Source organism: Mobula birostris, chromosome 4, assembly GCF_030028105.1.
Source record: "Mobula birostris isolate sMobBir1 chromosome 4, sMobBir1.hap1, whole genome shotgun sequence".
Classification (NCBI taxonomy): Eukaryota; Metazoa; Chordata; class Chondrichthyes; order Myliobatiformes; family Myliobatidae; genus Mobula; species Mobula birostris.
This window is the reverse complement of record NC_092373.1, coordinates 65,089,817-65,108,750: the sequence shown is the minus strand read 5'-3', so window position 1 is coordinate 65,108,750 and position 18,934 is coordinate 65,089,817. Positions and strand designations below refer to the sequence as shown.

Here is an 18,934-nt window from a genome sequence, read left to right as displayed (position 1 = left end):
TGGAACATTTATAAGATCTTACTTTTAACAGATAATAGAAAAACAAAGACTTGCTTAGAAAAAAATATTTCTATATTCTAAACCAGGTGTTTCAACACCATTAAGCAAGGAGTCTGTGGATCCCAATTTGGAAACCCCTGGTCTAAACTACATTTGTCACACTTTATAAAACAATTTGCATGATTGGCATTAGGCATGCATTCTTCAAAATTGTACATGAACTACTGACTAATCACAAGTTGTTAATCAGTGGGTATCAGCAAAAACCTTGGAATAGTAAAAGTGTGGATGCAAATATACAAATATTATCATTACAACACTAGCTACAATTTATTAAAGAATTTAAAACTTGAAACATTTTCCTCATCTTGTCTGTTTTATATACACTAAAAACACACAATTCTGTCAACCTATAACAATCAAACATCTTAACAAACCAAAAGTTTAAAAAAAATGCAACTTACAGGCATTCATCAGCAGCCCTGCTGTTAGAATGTGCTCTGTAACATACGCTTAGTGCAACCGGATTATTGCTTAAATAGAAGACCTTTACTAGTATTTTGGAAATGTGCAGGATGAGAGATCACATTGGATCTTCCTGGATTTGCAAAAGTACCTGAAATACAATTTGTACTGTTAATTCTGCCTGCACCCCATTTCGTGCAGCTGGATCCTATTGGATTGCTGACAGGTGGTAAAGATGGGCTCCTTCTCCTCTGCCCCTCAGCACAGGTGCCCCCCAGGGTGGTGTTCTGAGTCCCCTTCTTTACTCCCTTTACACCCACGACTGTACTGCCACACACAGCTCCAATGTGCCAATCAAATTTGCAGATGACAACTTTGATTAGTCTTATTTCTAGTGGTGACAAAACAGCTCACCCCACACAGCGGTGCTAGGATAACAACCTCTCCCCCAATGTCCAAAAAAAAAACAAAAGAGCTGCTCGTGGATTACAGGAGGAACGGAGACAGGCTTGCCCCGATCAACATCAATGGGACTGCAGTTGAGAGGGTGAGTAGTTTCAAGTTCCTCAGTATACAGATCACTGATGATCTCAGCTGGACTGTACCACCAGCTTTGTGGCAAAATAAGCACAACAGCATCTCTTCCACCACAGGCAACTGAAAAAGTTTGGCATGGGCCCCCAAATCCTCAAGACCTTCTACAGGGGCACCATTGAGAGCACCCTGACTGGCTGTATCACTGCCCGGTACGGGAACTGCACCAACCTTGATCGCTGGGCACTGCAGAGAGTGGTATGGACAGCCCAGCACATCAGTGGATGTGAACTTCCCTCCATTGAGGACATTTACAGCAGCAGGTACAGAAAGAAGGCCTGGAAGACCATCGGGGACACCAGTCATCCCAACCATAAACTGTTTCAGCTGCTTCCATCTGTCAAACTGTACTGCAGCATTAAAGCCAGGACCAAGAGCTATGGGACAGCTTATTTCTACAAGCCATTAGACTTCTAAATCCATGTGTTTGTACATTGCAGTGGAGTCATACCATCAAGTTTTACTCCCTCACGTAGTGGGAATGATGTACGATTTAAATAAGTTCTAAATTCTAATTCTAACTCCTTGGATAAGAGATAGGGAAAAAAGGTTATGCTTTAGTTTTTTTACTAAATGGGAAAACATCCTCTCCAGTGACTCCATGCACATTCCTAAAGATTACAATATTTGTAACCTTCAGAGATGATTGCATAAATGTCTTAAAGTTTCTGAATTAAATGCTGGAGTTTTTGGTGTCATTTCCATGAATTGATGTCATTTTGTGAGATATTCAGAATTAGTTTGTATTTTAAGACTCATGTCTAATTTAAAATTGTTTCTCTCTTCCCCACCCCCAAATAAAATTTGGGACAAATGAATCAGACAGGACTAACATATGAACTGAACAGCGAAACAACAATAATATCCCCAACATCAAAGCACACAGTACTGTGCAAAAGTCTTAAGCACATACATACAGCAAGGGCACCTAGGACTTCAGCAAGGTACTGTATTTGTCAACATAGACCGGAGAGTGAGTTCAGAAATCTGACAATAACAAGGAATGTTGGGAACAGCAAGGGTGGAACACTGTGGAGGGCTGTGGGCAGGTGGCAGAGAAGGAGTGCCGGGGCATACTCACTGAGACACCAGGCAAGATCATTTGGATTACGGATCATTACAGAATGTCCCTCTGGTGCTTCCCACTCCCTCGCCTCCTCCCACTCTCAGTCCACAATAGAGACCCATATTAGAATCAGGTTTATCATCACTCACATACATTATAAAATTTGTTTTTTTGCAGCAGCACAGTGCAATGCAATGCATAAAATTACTACAATACTGTTCAAGATTCTTAGGCATCCTATCTTTAAAAAGAAAATTATATATATACACACACACACTCCCCCCCCCCCAAGACTTTTGCACAGTATTGTATAACCACGTTGGGAAAATAAATCACTGTTACTCCACTCAACTGTGCTATCAATATAATAAATTAATTTTAGCCCAGTTCTCTTGCTCACCTTTCTTCAACCATTTCTGGCCCATCTACTGTGATATTTCATGATGACTAACTAGATTTAAATTTTTAAAATCAGATTAAATGTTTCTTTTGGAGAATGTTAAAAATAAAAGGGCTTATTTTGTGTAGATGAATAGGACAATTCCAATATATTGGTGAGGAGCTTGTTCCAATTAATGAAATATACTTTTCACATATTGGAATATGTAACACACAGAGAGAATTTTCTTTTATTTTTACAAACCTGATGATATTTCAAAGGTAATGGAAAAGGATGACTAATTAATATGTTCAAAAGACTTCTATTTATATGTATGTTTCACAAGTTCAGGATTTAAAAAGGCAAAAAAAAAAGAACTGCTGATACTGGACATCTGGTATAAAAGTAGAAAATGCCAGAGTTACTCAGCAGGCCTAGCGTAATCTGTGGAGTTAATATTTCAGGTTAATGAATTTTCATTAGATTGAAAAAGTTGGAAAACAAATGTCTTTTAAGTTGCAGAGAAGAGTGGAGATGGGCAGTCGGAGGGAAGGAAACTAAAAACCTGTCATCGAGTTGGAGTCATACAGCACAACAGGCCCTTTGGCCTACAACATCGATGCAGATCACCACTACCCATTTTAACCAACCTATGACTTGCAATTCAAGTTGTACCCAGACACTTTCTAAATATTGAGGAAGTATCTGCCCCACCAACTTCATATGCATCAAGAATCTTTGGGTAGAGACAATTTTCCTCAGATCTCTTTTAACTCTCTAAATCCTTTCCTTAAATGTATGCCCTCTGATCTTAAGTATTTCTGTTATGGGGAAAGGCTTCTCACTATCCTCCCCATTTATGTCATAGTTTTGTACACCACTATTTGGTCCCATCATTGTCACCTCCAATCCAAGGTAAACAAACTTGATCCATGCGGGCTCTCCTGAAACATTCCAACCTAGGCAACACCCTGATAAATCTCCTCTGTAACCGCTCCAATACAATTAAGTTCTTCTTAATCGGCAGTGACTGAAGTGCAAACAAAATTCCAGTCGTAGTTTAAACAGAGTTACTGTAAAATTGTTTCATAATCTCAGTACTCTTTTGCTCCACGGCTCATCTAATGAAAGCCAGAATCTCGTATGTCTGCTGTCTGCGACTGGTGAGCAGCAAAAAGACTGAATTGGTGGTGTGACAGTATTAACTCTGTTGTTCTCTCCAACAAAGAACAACAGAGTTAATGCTGTATCACCACCAGTCCCTGGGTATTCCAGAATTTTCTAATTTTATTTGTAATTTCAAGATCCCCAAATGAAGTGTAGTCAGTACTGTCAGGTGGGAATTTATCCATGGCTCATTTCTACAAACATTAATGCAGCATAACCTGTGGAAGTGATACTAGTTGAGGGAGCAATGTTTGCCATGTCCTTTTACTTCCACATGAGAAAATTGGCTGAATCTATCTGCGAGTTTTGCTGATCTCTACTTCATTTATGCCAGCGAGTTTAGCTTTCCTTTGTTAATAGTGGCCCTGAGCTTACTGGCTAAGCTCCACCATTGAATTTCTGGCTGCACTGAACCTTTGGTCTGCATACACAGAATTTGCTCCGATCCTTGAAGTATGTGAGATCCACGAGCCCACTCACCTGGATGGAGATTTCTATGGGCAATATGGAATGATTAAAAAGACAAGTTATACTTTTACTACATTGTATTCAGAACTTTCAGTGCTTAGCCATGCAGTCATGGGTGTAAAGAAACTAAGGCAATGGCCTCAAGGATGCATGCTTAACATATTATTCTCTCTCAACACTCATGTCTGTATGGCTCAGCACAGATCAAACACCATCTATACTTGTTGGTAGAATCTCAGATGGCAAGGAGAGGCTTACAGGAATGAGATAGACTGGTTGACAGTTGTTGCAATGACAACCTTGTCCTCAACATCAAGACCAAGAAACTGATTATGGACTTCATGAAGGGGAAGTTGAGTAACACACACAAGATGAGCAGCTTCAAGTTCCTGGACATCAACCTCTCAGAGAGCCTCTAATGGGCCCAACACATCGAATCCAGTCAAGCCACTAGCATGCCTTCTCCATGACTGCATTGGAGTTTGAGGAGTTTTGCTATGTCTTACAAATTTAAATACTAGATATTTGGTGGAGAACATTCTGATTGGTTGCATCCCAGCCTAGTACAAAGCCTCCACTACACAGAATCACAAGAGGCTGCAGAGGGTTATAGAGTCAACCAGCTCCATCATGGGCGCAAACATCTCCCACCATTAAGGAGATCTTCAAAGGCGGTGTCTTCAGGTGACATCCATCATTAAGGACCTTCACCGCCCAAGACATGCTCTCTTCTCACTACTACCATCAAGGAGGTGGTACAGGAGCCTGAAGACTCATACTCAACTATTTAGAAACAACTTCTTCGCCTCTGCCAACAGATTTCTAAATGGCTTGTAAAAATTAACTATTTTTTTGCTCTTTTTAAAATTTTTGTAATTTATAGATTTAAGTTTTGTACTGTGTCTGATTCTAAAGATTGCATATTTTTATGCTTTTATTTATTGTCTAATATTTTAATTATAATAGTTGTTAAATGTTTCTGGCAAAGGCACTGAAGAACAATTGAAACTTTAGCAACTAAGCTGGTTTTTGCCATTATCTGTTTTCTTCAGAAGAGTTTTGTTGGCAGCGTTGCTGCTGTTCCTGGAGTGTTCTCAACAAAATTATCTTTCCAGATTAAAGACGGGCAAAGGAGTTCACTTAGTAAAATCCAGGCGAATATCTCAGTTTAAAGACAACTGCTCTGACAATGGTATCCTGCCTTTGGTCCCGCACTTGAGAATCAACTTCAATTGCACTTCTCATTCTGCAGACACGCGAGCCTTCCACCCTTGTGAATCAAAAGCAAGCATGCTATCCATAAGAACAAATAAACCACCTCCTTGGTAAAAGTAAACAGAGGCAGAAGGAGCAAGCAAAGTAGTAAGTGTGCTGAACGTTCAACCCATGAGCCTACAAAGTCACATATCTAAAGTTTGCAAACACGAGGAAATCTGCAGATACTGGAAACTCAAGCAACACACACAGAATCTATAGGAAGAAGTACAGTCGACGTTTCAGGCTTACCTTCCTCCACCATCAACTCTGCTCTCAAACACATCTCTCCCATTTCACGTACATCTGCTCTCACCCCATCCTCCCGCCACCCCACCAGGGATAGGGTTCCCCTGGTCCTCACCTACCACCCCACCAGCCTCCAGGTCCAACATATTATTCTCTGTAACTTCCGCCACCTAGAATGGGATCCCACCACCAAGCACATCTTTCCCTCCCCCCCACCTTCTGCTTTCTGCAGGGATCACTCCCTACGCGACTTCCTTGTCCATTCGTCCCCCCATCCCTTCCCACTGATCTCCCTCCTGGCACTTATCCTTGTAAGCGGAACAAGTGCTACACGTGCCCTTACGCTTCCTCCCTTACCACCATTCAGGGCCCCAGACAGTCCTTCCAGGTGAGGTGACACTTCACCTGTGAGTCGGCTGGTGTGATATACTGCGCCTGGTGCTCCCAGTGCGGCCTTCTACATATTGGTGAGACCCGACGCAGACTGGGAGACTGTTTCGCTGAACACCTACGCTCTGTCCTCCAGAGAAAGCAGGATCTCCCAGTGGCCACACATTTTAATTCACGTCCCATTCCCATTCTGATATGTCTGTCCATGGCCTCCTCTACTGTCAAGATGAAGCCACACTCAGGTTGAAGGAACAACACCTTATATTCCGTCTGGGTAGCCTCCAATCTGATGGCATGAACATTGATTTCTCTAACTTCTGTTAATGCCTCTCCTCCCGTTCTTACCCCATCCCTTATTTATTTATTCCTTTTTCTCTCTCTCTCTTTTTTATCTCTCTGTCCCTCTCACAATAACTCCTTGCCTGCTCTCCATCTTCCTCTGGTGCTCTCCTCCCCCTTTCTTTCTCCCCAGGCCTCCCGTCCCATGATCCTCTCCCTTCTCCAGCCTTGTATCCCTTTTGCCAATTAACTTCCCAGCTCTTGGCTCCATCCCTCCCCCTCTTGTCTTCTCCTATCATTTTGTATCTCCCCCTCCACCTCCCACTTTCAAATCTCTTACTATCTCTTCTTTCAGTTAGTCCTGATGAAGGGTCTCGGCCTGAAATGTCGACGGTACCTCTTCCTATGAATGCTGCCTGGCCTGCTGCGTTCACCAGTACTTTGTGTGTGTTGCTTGTTATTTAAAGTCTACCTCAGTTTTGAGCCCATGACTTCAATGAGATAGTGTTTGTATAGTTGCTACTAAATTAATAAATATAAAAACACTAACTCAAATTCTATGGATGTCTGGTGCTAAAAGGGTTAACAATTTTAACTGATGTTAGATCAGTTTGAAATTAATTACATTCTGAATTACTCTATAATTAATGCAGAACCAACTCTTATATTTGCTCTTGGCTTCTTTGTTTCTGGAATTCCTCTTCAATTTTTAAATCTAAATAAAAGCTGCAAGGGAACCTGCTGCACATTTTCTCCTTTTTTTGTTTCGGATTTTCAGTTTTGGTTGTGCTCTGTATTTAAAAGACAAAAGCAGCTGAGTCACGGGATTATCTACCATAAAAACAAAATGCAAACTCAGCTTTGAACTATTTTCTCCAATAGCACTTTTGAGTAAATTAGTAGATATTGTAAAACCTATATGTACTCCTATATTTACAAGTAACTATACCTGTTCAGATAAATTCAGGAATGCATGTTCCTTTAACCTCAACAATGTCACCAAACCTGATCAGTTAGGTATCAGGTGAAGATACTAGAGTACTGCCTGTACAATTGATTTTAGTACATTCACCTGGAAATCATTAATGTTTGCTCTACTATTCATTCTAACTTATTTTATTACAATATATTAACAACTGTTACAGAAACAGTGACTTAAAATGTGAGCTGAGCTCTCCCCCCCACTGTAAACTGGGTGTGAACTCATTTTTTTCACCTGCACAAGCAGGTAAAGCAACTAAGAAACTCAAATGGTTATAACATTCTACTTAGATCTTGGAAGAATTGAGGGATTTCTAAGCAAAGAAATACCCCAAAAAAAACTTACCATTCTGTTTTATGGTGAAAGATGCACTTTTTTAAACTCTATCAAAATCTGAATACAAAACATTTCCTGTGAAGCTGCTATTCAGAAACCCATAGTAGTTATCCCAGAATTCTTTGAGTTTAAAGCTCCTCCCAGTTTGTGGTTTACCTATTAAGCAGCTGGGTGGAGAAACCCTTCCTACTTTGTCTTTGGTTCATTTGCTTATCTTTTGGATATCATTAATCTGGTGCTTTGCAGTTTTGGTGTTTTACAGATAGGAATGAGAAATGTTTGTGAACAAGTTAAAAAACGTGCAAAGACTTAATCTAACTCTAAATCTGCAATTGTGAGAATGGCAGGGTTTTGAATTTTATGTTTGTTACTAGTTTTTGTTGACTGGTAAATGAAAAATAAATTATTTCATAGTGCATCATAAATGAGAGTAATAATTTTAATTTTACCTCCTTTGAATAATGTTTTTGTAAATGTTTAGCCTCTCTGTCTCAATTTCTATTTGATAGCTTATGTATTTTTTCATATAGTGCAGGAATATTATCACAACTAAATCTCAATAATATATGTTGATACCTTCTCTGAAAGTGGGGACAGAGTCACCTATCAAATCTTACCACCTTTTGTGCAGGTTAACATGTGTCCATAGGAAATGAAAAATACTGACTGTTTTTGCTTCTCGTGTTGCCGTGAATTGTGAATCCCCAGGACAAGATTTTTCACCAATGGAAATGTCAAGCGGTAAAATGGCAAAACGGGATTCAAGTGCTCAGCTTCATGTTAAAGCAGAAACTATTCTCTTGGCAACAGTGTTACCTCCAAGTGGAAGTACAAGGAAGTTGCATGCTGCTTTAGGATTTTAAAATCCAGTAGCAACATAAAAGAAATCCTTCAAAACTTATTTTGGGAATAGTGCTTCTCATTTAGTTATCAAACGTGTCCATTCCAGAGTGCACTTTGCTACATTTCCAACTCACCTAGTGATTCACCATGAATAGGAATTTCGGAGGTACATTGGCTATGCTCCAATACATTTTCCAGTGTTCCATAACTGGGAATATCTCAGTTACTGCCAAATAAATGTACTCTCTGTGTATGATTTGATCATGACAGGCACCAGTTGGTTTGCTGTGATGATGCCATACCAACTGAATTTCCTGAAGTTAATCTCATGGCCTCTTATGAGAAGTATGCATGTTGTCTCGCACACAAGAAGTTCAACGTCTTGACACAATTTAATGACCTAATTTTATTAGCTCAGATTAGAGACATGTTTTATCACACCAGCAGCTAGAAGCTACTATTTCCAAAGATAGAGTCTATGGTCAAAGTCTGTAGAGTCCAACGTTTCATTTAAACAGTGCTGCAGTCTGAATTTAAAAAAAAATTGAATCCTCAGTATGTCCCTTACTCAAAACACCAAACTACTCAGTGATCACACAAACATTATCCTATAAATAACACTATTAGAATACCGGTTTTAAAAGAAGTTTCTATTATGTCAACCTTGTTCAAAACCTGAGTGGATTTACACAGTTTCACCAACATTTATATGTTCAACACCAAGTGTTACTAGCTGAGATCTATTGTAACACTCTCTAATAATCTGCTACCCATTGTTCAGAATTCCCTATGGTTTGGTATTGCGTTTGTCAAGGCTCAGTTTCCTTGTCTTCCTTTAAATGCACTGCTCTGATTCCCATCCTCCCATTAAATACATTTGGTTCACCAAAATCCTTAACATACAGATGTATAATATCTATTTTTTATGCTACTTGTAATATATTTAAACGATGTGAATTGAAGATGTATTGTCTATTAGATTAGATTATGAGGACACTCAGTCCTCGTTTATTGTCATTTAGAAATGCATGCATTAAGAAATGATACAATGTTCCTCCAGTATGATATCACAGAAACGCAGGACAGACCAAGACTAAAACTGACAAAAACCACATAATTATAACATATAGTTACAACAGTGCAAAGCAACACCGTAATTTGATAAAGAGCAGACCATGGGCTCGGTAAACAAAAAGTCTCAAAGTCCCGATAGCCCATCATCTCACGCAGACGGTAGAAGGAAGAAACTCTCCCTGCCATGAACCTCCAGCGCCGCAAACTTGCTGATGCAGCACCCTGGAGGCACCTGAGCACAGCCGACTCTGAGTCCGTCCGAAAACTTCAAGCCTCTGATCAGCCCTCCGACACAGAGCACCGAGCACCATCTCTGCCGAGTGCTTCTACCCCGCCCCGGCCGCAGAGCAACAAGCAAAGCCAAGGATTTGGGGCCTTCCCCTCTGGAGATAGGACTAATATTTAATAGTGTACTCAGTTTGCTAATTCTGCACTGCTGTGTTGAGGGTGGCAAATCATCAGAGGTTTACAGTACACACACACAATTCTAGTAGCGTCATCCTGAAAGGGAATGCTAATGAATACAAGTGCTTATCAGGGAGAAATTAGCTGAAAATAATAAGAAGAAAAATAGTCACGATCAGGTTTATTATCACTGACGAATGTGGTGACATTTGTTGTTTTGTAGCAGCAGTGGAGGGTAAGATATAAAAATTAGTCTAAGTTACAAAAATAAACAGTGCAAAGGATGAATAATGAGGTGGCGTTCATGGGTTCATGGACCATTCAGAAATCTAATGGCAGAGTGGAAGAAGTTATAATTCAAATGTTGAGTGTGGGTGTTCAGACTCCTGTACTACCTCACCGATGGTGTTAACGAGAAGACGGCATGTCCTGGATGGTGAGGGTCCTGGATAGTGAAGGTCCTTAATGGTGAGGGTGCTGGATGGTGACGGTCTTTAATGGTGAGGGTCCTGGATGGTGAGGGTGCTGGATGGTGAGGGTCCTGGATGGTGAGGGTGCTGGATGGTGAGGGTCCTTGATGGTGTTGGTCCTGGATGGTGATGGTCCTGGATGGTGAGGGTTCTTGATGGTGAGGGTGCTGGATGGTGAGGGTCCTGGATGGTGAGGGTGCTGGATGGTGAGGGTCCTGGATGGTGAGGGTGCCAGCTTCTTGAGGCACCTACACTTGAAGAAGTCCTTAATGGTGAGAGGGTTTGTGCCTGTGAGGGAACTAGTTATATAGTATGATTACAAGGGAGGAGGTGCTCTTGAGAGAAATTAGAGTGCAAAAGTCCCTAAGACCTGACAATGTGTTCCTTACCTTATAGGAGGTGAGTGAAGAAATTACAAGGGCCCTAGCAGAAGTATTTAAAATGTCTTTAGCAACAGGTGAGGGACTGGAAGATTAGAGGATAGCTAATGTTGTTCCACTGTTTAAGGAAGGCTTTAAGAATAAGCCAGAAACTATAGGCCTGGGTGTCTGACATCAGAAGTGGGTAAGTTATTGGAAAGTATTCTGAGGGACTGGATATATAAGTATTTGGATAGACGGGGACTGGTGAGGGATTGTCAACATGACTTTGTGCGTGGTAGGTTATGTCTAACTGATCTTATAGAGTTTTTCAAGGAAATTATCAGGAAGGTTAATGAAGGAAAGGCAGTGGATGTTGTCTACATGGACATTGGCAAAACCTTTGACAAGGTCCTGCATGGGAGATTGGTCAAGAAGGTTAAGTCACTTGGCATTCGGGATGAGGTAGTAAATTGGATTAGAAGTTGGCTTTGCAGGAGAAGCCAGAGGGAGGTAATGCATATTTGCTTCTCCTGATGGAGGCCTGTGATCAGCAGAGTGCACTTTGGGAGGACAAACCATGGTAGGAATTACACAGAGTCTGCTAAGGCACCATGAAGTATGATAGAACGAAGGGATCTAGGAATTGTGACAACAAACCAAGTTATCAGAAGATTGATGCTGATGAGAGAGATAAGGGAGACAATGGAGAAACATTCAAAATGCTAATAAGAGAGAAGAGAGAGTTTAACGAGAAAGAAACACATTTCAGATATTAACAGACCGATTGCTTTGAACCTGAACTGTTTGAAGTTTGATGGACAGGCGATACCCCAGCAGGGGGATAAAAAGAACAGGTTCGCTAAGGCACGACACACACCACGAGATCACGAGATAACGAGACTCTGGAAGAGCGGTGTGCCCCCTACAAGTTAGTGGGAGTTTGGAGGTCTGGTCATGGGAACTGACCATAGACGCACAGGGTGAAAAGGTACGATCGGCGGGAACCTGGTGTGTGTGTCCGCCCTTGCCTGAGTGCCAGGTTCACCGCGGAAGAACAGTCGTATCCGGAACGGAGGGATCACAGTTGGTAACCACAGAAGACATAAAAAAAGGTCCGCCCAAAAGCTAACTGCGAAGAACATCAAAGGTCTGTTTGAATCAAAATTTGCATTCTCTCTCTCTCTCTCTCTCTCCAACGGCACAACAGTGATTACTGCGAACCGTACTAAGCTGAGCTGAACTCTGCGTCACTTGAGACTGATCATTTTACGCTTAGACTGCGATAGAGCTTGATTGATTCCTATTACCCTAGTTCTGTGTACATATGTGTTTTATCATTGCTAACCTGTTGCATTTATATCCTTACGATCAGAGTACTGTGTTACTTATTTCTTTAATAAAGCTTTATTAGTTTCTGTTAAACCAGACTCCAACTAAGTGGTCCATTTCTGCAGGTTTGGCAACCCAGTTACAGGGTACGTAACAGAATACAGACCCATAATTCCTTGAAAGGGGCATAAAGAGAGCTTACGGTGTGTTGGCCTTCATAAATTAAAGTACTGAATATAGGAGATGTTGGTGAGGACAAATTTGGAGTATTGTACGCAGTTCTTGTCACCTACCTACAGGAAAGATAACAATAAGATTGAAAGAATGCAGAGAAATTTTACAAAGATATTGCGGGGACTTGAGGACCTGAGTTAGAGGGAAAGATTGAATAGGTTCAGACTTTATTCCTTGGAGTATAGGAGAATGAGGGGAGAATTGATAAGAGATATACAAAATTATGAGGGGTATAGATCGGGTAAATGCAAGCAGGCTTTTTCCATTGAGGAGGTTAGATGAGACTAAAACTAGAGGTCATGGGTTAAGGGTGAAGGGTGAAATGTTTAAGGGGAACATTAGGGGGTACCTCTTCAATCAGAGAGTGGTGAGGGTATGGAATGAACAACCAGTGGAAGTGGAGGGCTGCAGACTTGATTCTAACATTTAAGAGAAATTTGGATAGGTACATAGATGGGAGGGGTATGGAGGGTATGGTCCAGGTACAGGTCGATGGGAGTAGGCAGCATAATAATTCAGCACGGGCTAGTTAGGCTGAATGGCCTGTTTCTGTGCTGTAGTGTTCTCTGACTCTCTGACTCTAGATGAGTCTATATCCCTCTGCAGCCTCTTGAAATCTTGTGCCTCCAACCTGATGGCATGAATATCAATTTCTCCTTCCCATAATTTCCCCTCCCCCTCCCCCTCTTCTTCTATTTCCACTCTGGCCTCTTACCTCTTCTGTCCTGCCTATCACCTCCTCGTGCGTCTCCTCCCCCTTCCCTTTCTCCTCTGGTCCACCCTCCTCTCCTATCAGATTCCTTTCTCTCCAGCTCTTTACCTGTCCCACCCACCTGGCTTCATCTACCAGATGCTAGCTATCCTTGCTCCCCTCTCCCCACCTTCATATTCTGACACCTTCTCATTTCCTTTCTAGTCCTGAAGAAGTGCCTCAGCCCAACTATTTATTCATTTCAATAGATGCTGCCTAACCATCTGATTTCCTCCAGTATTTTGTGTGCGCTACTCTGGATTTCCAGCATCTGCAGAAACTCTCATGTTTATTACTTTTATATACTACTTGGTTTAATGAAAACTTGAGCAAAAATATAAAACAAAATGTAGAATAAAATTCCTCTGTGATTAGGACAGAAATTTGAATTTTCCCAATCCATTAATTCCCACTTGAATATTAAGCTCTCTTTTCCAGTTTCTGATTCTGATGTACCTTACTCTGTTTCTGATTTTAAATATTTTCACAGGTTTGATTCATATTTTAAACTGGTCATTTCTCATGATGAAGGATTTAATTTACTATGTAACAGATTTTTATCCTGTGATCAAATTCCATTAATGTCTTCTTTACTTTCTGGCCCGTAGTTGAAAATGGCCTGCTGAGGGCTCACTAACAATAGAAACAACCAGATAGAGATGTGTAATATGAGTGTCTAACAATCATTGTCATAAACAATTAATTCTCTCCAAACATTGCCTGATTACTGAGTATGCTGAGCACTTCACACAAACTGCTGGATGAACTCAGCAGGACAGGCAGCATCTGTGGAAAAAAGTACAATCGAGGTCTCAGCCCGAAATGTTGACTGCACTCTTTTCCACAGATGCTGCCTGGCCTGCCGAGTTCCTCCAGCATTCTGTGTTTATTGGTTGGATTTCCAGCATCTGCAGATTTTCTCTCCTTCATGATCCTGAGCACTTTCTGGTTTTATTGCAGGTCACCAATTACTACATTTTTGTTCTGTTTAATGGCTCTCCTGGAGTCACGTGCAGTCTGCAGCTCTTCATCTCTCGCTCAAAGGTAATTTCAACCAACCCTCTGGATCATTTTTTCAGTGTTCACCCTGAGGACAGAGTTTACTGAAGCATTTTTGCCTTGAAAGTGGATTTTACCTGTCTTTGATATGCTAAAACATTGATGCATTCAATGTTGGCAAGATGATGTATCCTACTCAAAAGTCACAATCCCGCTTTAAACAAAAATATCTTACAGTAAAATGGGACCTATGAGTTTCCCCCCAGGATCAGATCAATGTGGGGAAATGTTGTAGGCAGCTCAGAAGAGCAATCCTTCATGGAGAACTCTCTGAGACGTCAGCAGTGAATGGTATAGCTGCCATGAAGGAGAGAGACGACAAGGGAGATAAAGAGATCCCAGAGGTCCTGAGAAGGATATAGATATAGTGGTCAAGGAGATAAATGCCAAAATGATGATGGTGTGCAGTAGGAGAGAGAGGTGAAGAGAGGAAGGAGGTGTGTGGGAGGGCAGCCGAGACTACCATTAGAAGTCGGTAGTTAAGAGTTTTCTCTTGCAGGCTTGACAATCCCAGGACCATGGAACATTGCTGCAAAAGGTTTAGTGACCTCTCAAGCTTTGTTGACGTGAGATGCTGATCACTAAAATCATTATTGCATTCATGCATCTGATATGGTCCCAGGATTATTCCAAACTAATTTCTAACTCGTTGAACTACAAAGTAGTAATACAAATCCCACGCAATTAGTGTTGTTTATCTGGATTCCTTCTTTACATGTGCAGCGATAAATAACCTATCAGATGATTAGAACATTATCATTTCAGATTGGCAACAATATATTAGATTAGATTAGATTAGATTAGATTCAACTTTATTGTCATTGTGCTGAGTACAGATACAAAGCCAATGAAATGCAGTTAGCATCTGACCAGAATTGCAAAGAAGAGTGTTATTTACAAAATAACTGCAAGTAAAAAGTAAGTGCTACAGCACACAAATATAAAAGTACTGAGACAGTACAATATGTGTGCAATACTGCTTAGCGCTGTGATATGAGGTTCAGCAGGGTCACAGCCTCAGGGAAGAAGCTCTTCCTGTGCCTGCTGGTACAGGAGTGGAGGCTCCTGTAGTGCCTACCAGATGGGAGGAGAGTAAAAAGTCTATGGTTAGGGTGAGATGCATCCTTGATAATGCTTTTCGCCCTGCCCAGGCAGCGTTTATGGTAGATGTTCTCAATGGTGGACAATTGGGTGCTGATAATCCGCTGGGCAGTTTTCACCACACGCTGGAGTGCTTTGCGGTCCGATATGGGACAATCACCATACCACACTGAGATGCAGTTGGTGAGTATGCTCTCAATGGTACAGCGGTAAAAGTCCGTCAGTATCCTGGGACAGAGGTGAGCTTTCTTGGTGCTCCGCAGGAAATAAAGGACCAGGTGAGATCCTCGGAAATGTGGACACCAAGGAACTTGAAGCTTGATACCCGCTCCAGTGCAGCTCCGTTGATGTAGGCCTCCACAATCTCCATCAGCACCGGTGTACAAGGCTGCGCACTTAGCCCCCTGCTCTACTTGCTTTATACTTATGACCAAGGCTAAGCACAGCACCAATGCCATATTTAAGTTTGCTGATCACACCATTGTTGTGGGCCAAATCAAAGTTGGCGATGAATCAGCATATTAAAAGGAGGTTGAGAATCTGGCTGAATAGTGCAACAACAACCTTTCACTCAATGTCAGCAAAACCAAAGGGCTGATTATTGACTACAGGAAACTGGAGCTCCATAAGCCAATCCTCACCAGGGGATCAGAGGTGGAGAGAGTCAACAACTTTAAATTCCTTGGCGTTATAATTTCAGAGGATCTGTCCTGGGTCCAGCATGTAGCTGTCATTGCAAAGAAGACACAGCAGCACTCCTACTTTCTTAGAAGTTTGTGCAGATTTGGCATGTCAGCTAAAACTTTGACAAACCTCTATAGATGCACTATGGAGAGTATATTGATTGGTTGCTCCATGGCCTGGTATGGAAACCAACACCCTTGAATGGGAAAAACTACAGAAAGTAATGGTTATAGCGCAGTCCATCATGGGTAATGCCCTCTCCACCACTGAGCATGGAGCACGGTTGCCAGAAAGCAGCATCCGTCATCGGGAACTCCCACCATTCAGTCCATGCTCTCTTCTTGCTGCTGCCATTAGAAGGGAGGTACAGGAGACTCAAGTTTCACACTATCAGGTTCAGGAACAGTTATTACCCCTCAATTATCAGACTCTTGAAGAGCGTGTGGGACGGGGATTAAATTCAATCACCCCCAACGCTGAATTGATTCCACAACCTATGGTCTTTTTTAATGACTACAACTTGTGTTCTCAATATTTTTTGCATGTTTATTATTGTTATTTCTTTCTATATTTGCACAGTTTGTTGTCTTTTGCACGTTGGTTGTTTGTCCGTCTGTCGTGTGCATTTTTTCATTGGTTCTCTTGTGTTTCTTTCTCTTCATTGGGAATGGCTACAAGAAAATGAACCTCTGGGTGGAAAATGGTGACGTATATGTACTTTGTAATAAATTTACTTTGAACTCTGTTGAGTAGTCAAATACCCCAGTAAGATTTGCAATTTATTGTTTTACAAAGCAAGCAATATGAGTGAAGATAGTGAAGTGAGATTGAATATTTTCTTACAAGCAAAATAAATTTAGAATTGTTATATTGACATTATCGCTGAACTGAGACAGTGGCCAGCAACTAATGGACTCCTGTGGCTGGCTTTTGGCTGTTCAATTTTGTGAACTTCAGTTCTGAATGCTATTTGCTTACTTTTACTGTTTGCATGGTTTGTTTTACTGCACATTGGATGTTTGACTGTCTTCTTTTTAATGGGTTTTATAGGTTTTCTTTGCTTTGTGGCTGCCTGTAAGGACATGAAGCTCATGATATGTAGTATATTTACTTTGCTAATAAATGTACTTTAACCTCTGAACTTTATTATTCTTAGGTCAAGAGATGATGCATAAAACTGGTTTCTTGGAGACCTGTGTATCCAATGCCATCCACTTAACAGACGCGAGTATCATAAATTATTTGTAGGCACATTCCTAAGGGGAACACGTTGTAATGTACAACAGATAAGAGGATGAACTAGCTATTGTTTGTGGCTCCTATGGAATTAATTAGCACAAAGCCAGCTAATGCATTTAATGATTGAGAGACTGGAAGACAATATGTACTTTTATCTCAAGTAGCCTGCACTTTTAAATATAAACCCTGGGTTGCCTCCTCCTTCCCTTTCTTCTCTGGTCCACTCACCTCTCCTATCAGATTCCTTCTTCTCCTGCCCTTTATCTTTCCTACCGACCTGGCTTCACCTATCACCTTCCAGCTAGCCTCCTTCCCCTCCCCTCCCCTCTTCTCCCCCACCTTTTTGTTCTGACATCTTCCCCCCTTCCTTCTCATTACCGATGAAGGGTCTCAGACCGAAATATTGATTATTCCTTCACTTCCATAGATGCTGCCTGCGCTGCTAAAAATAAAACTGTTGCTTCAAGTTAGAAAATTCTCTTTGCTGGGGGATCATATAAAGAGCAATCATTCCATGGTCCAGGTACTAAATTATATGAAGTATATAAAATATTCCTGCTTGTTTTTTAAGTACATATTCTTGCTGTTGAGAATCCTTGCTGTATTGTCCAACAATATAAGGCCATAGATCTGAGGCTGCTTATTGACAAATTTCACCTTTTTTGGGTTACTATCATCCTCCCACGCTGCCCTGATACAATACTGGCATGAGCCCTGCCGGCCTTGCACCTGTATTTGTTAATTGTCGTCTTGGGTAGAATCATTAATCCTGTGTGATTTCTGCTTAATCTTGTCAAGTTTATTTGACTGGCATGGGTTTTCAGACTACTGTGATTATTTAAAGCAGACTCTCAATTAGCACTTACCACGGGGCCTTGTGTATGTTTTGAGAATGATTCATCTTGCCGTGTCGCTTGGTCGAGCCACTGAAAATACAGCTGGCTTGAATCTTGTCGAGTTTATTTTGACTGGCATGGATTTTCAGCCTACTGTGATTATTTAAAGCGGACTCTTGTGTGTGTTTCAAGAATGATTTGTCTGGTGGTGCCACCGGACTTCACTGGAGTTCTGATGAATAAACTCTTGTTTCTGTCGCAACATGGGTGTTCGTTCCTCTGCACCTGAGTCCAGTTGTCTGTCAGTGCACTCAGTGACGCAGCAAGTATCTTTCCTCTCATCAACTTTCCTCGAAAGTGGCACCACAGGAAGTTAAGGTGATAAAGAAAGATCTTGCCACATTGGCTTTCATAAATCAAAGTATTGAGTACAGGAGATGGGATGTTATGTTGAAGTTGTATACGACAATGTTATTATAACCTAATTTGGAATACTGTGTGCAGTTTTAATCACCTACCTACAGGAAAGATGTCAAAAAGACTGAAAAAGTGCAGAGAAAATTTACAAAAATGTTGGCAGGACTATAGGACCTGAGTTATAGGGAAAGGCAGAATTGGTTAGCTCTTCATTCCCTACAGCGCAGAAGAATGAGGGGAGATTTGATGAAAATACACAAAATTATGAGCGGTATAGACAGGGTAAATGTAGCAGGCTTTTTCCATTGGGGAGGCTGCTTGAGACCACAAATAGAAGTCATGGTTTAAGGGTGAAAGGAGAAATGTTTCAGGTGAACGTGAGGGGAAATTTCTTCCCTCAGAGGGTGGTGAGAGTATGAAACGAGCTGCCAGTGGAAGAGGTGGATGCCGGTTCAATTTGAACATTTCAGGTAAATTTGGATAAGTACGTGGGTGAGAGGA

The 18,934-nt window shown here is 41.3% G+C and overlaps 1 protein-coding gene across 3 annotated transcripts in view; it reads right to left on the bottom strand.

The window, feature by feature from the left end:
• The window catches only part of ap1s3a (adaptor related protein complex 1 subunit sigma 3a), a 50,527-nt gene extending 42,795 nt beyond the window's left edge, over positions 1–7,732 (bottom strand). For all 3 annotated transcript variants that reach the window (XM_072254608.1, XM_072254607.1, XM_072254606.1), the window contains exon 1: positions 7,639–7,732. In XM_072254608.1, coding sequence (XP_072110709.1) covers positions 7,639–7,641 — 3 coding nt within the window. In that variant the 5' untranslated portion in view covers positions 7,642–7,732. The remainder of the gene's footprint in view (positions 1–7,638) is intronic.
• Positions 7,733–18,934: the final 11,202 nt, after the last annotated feature.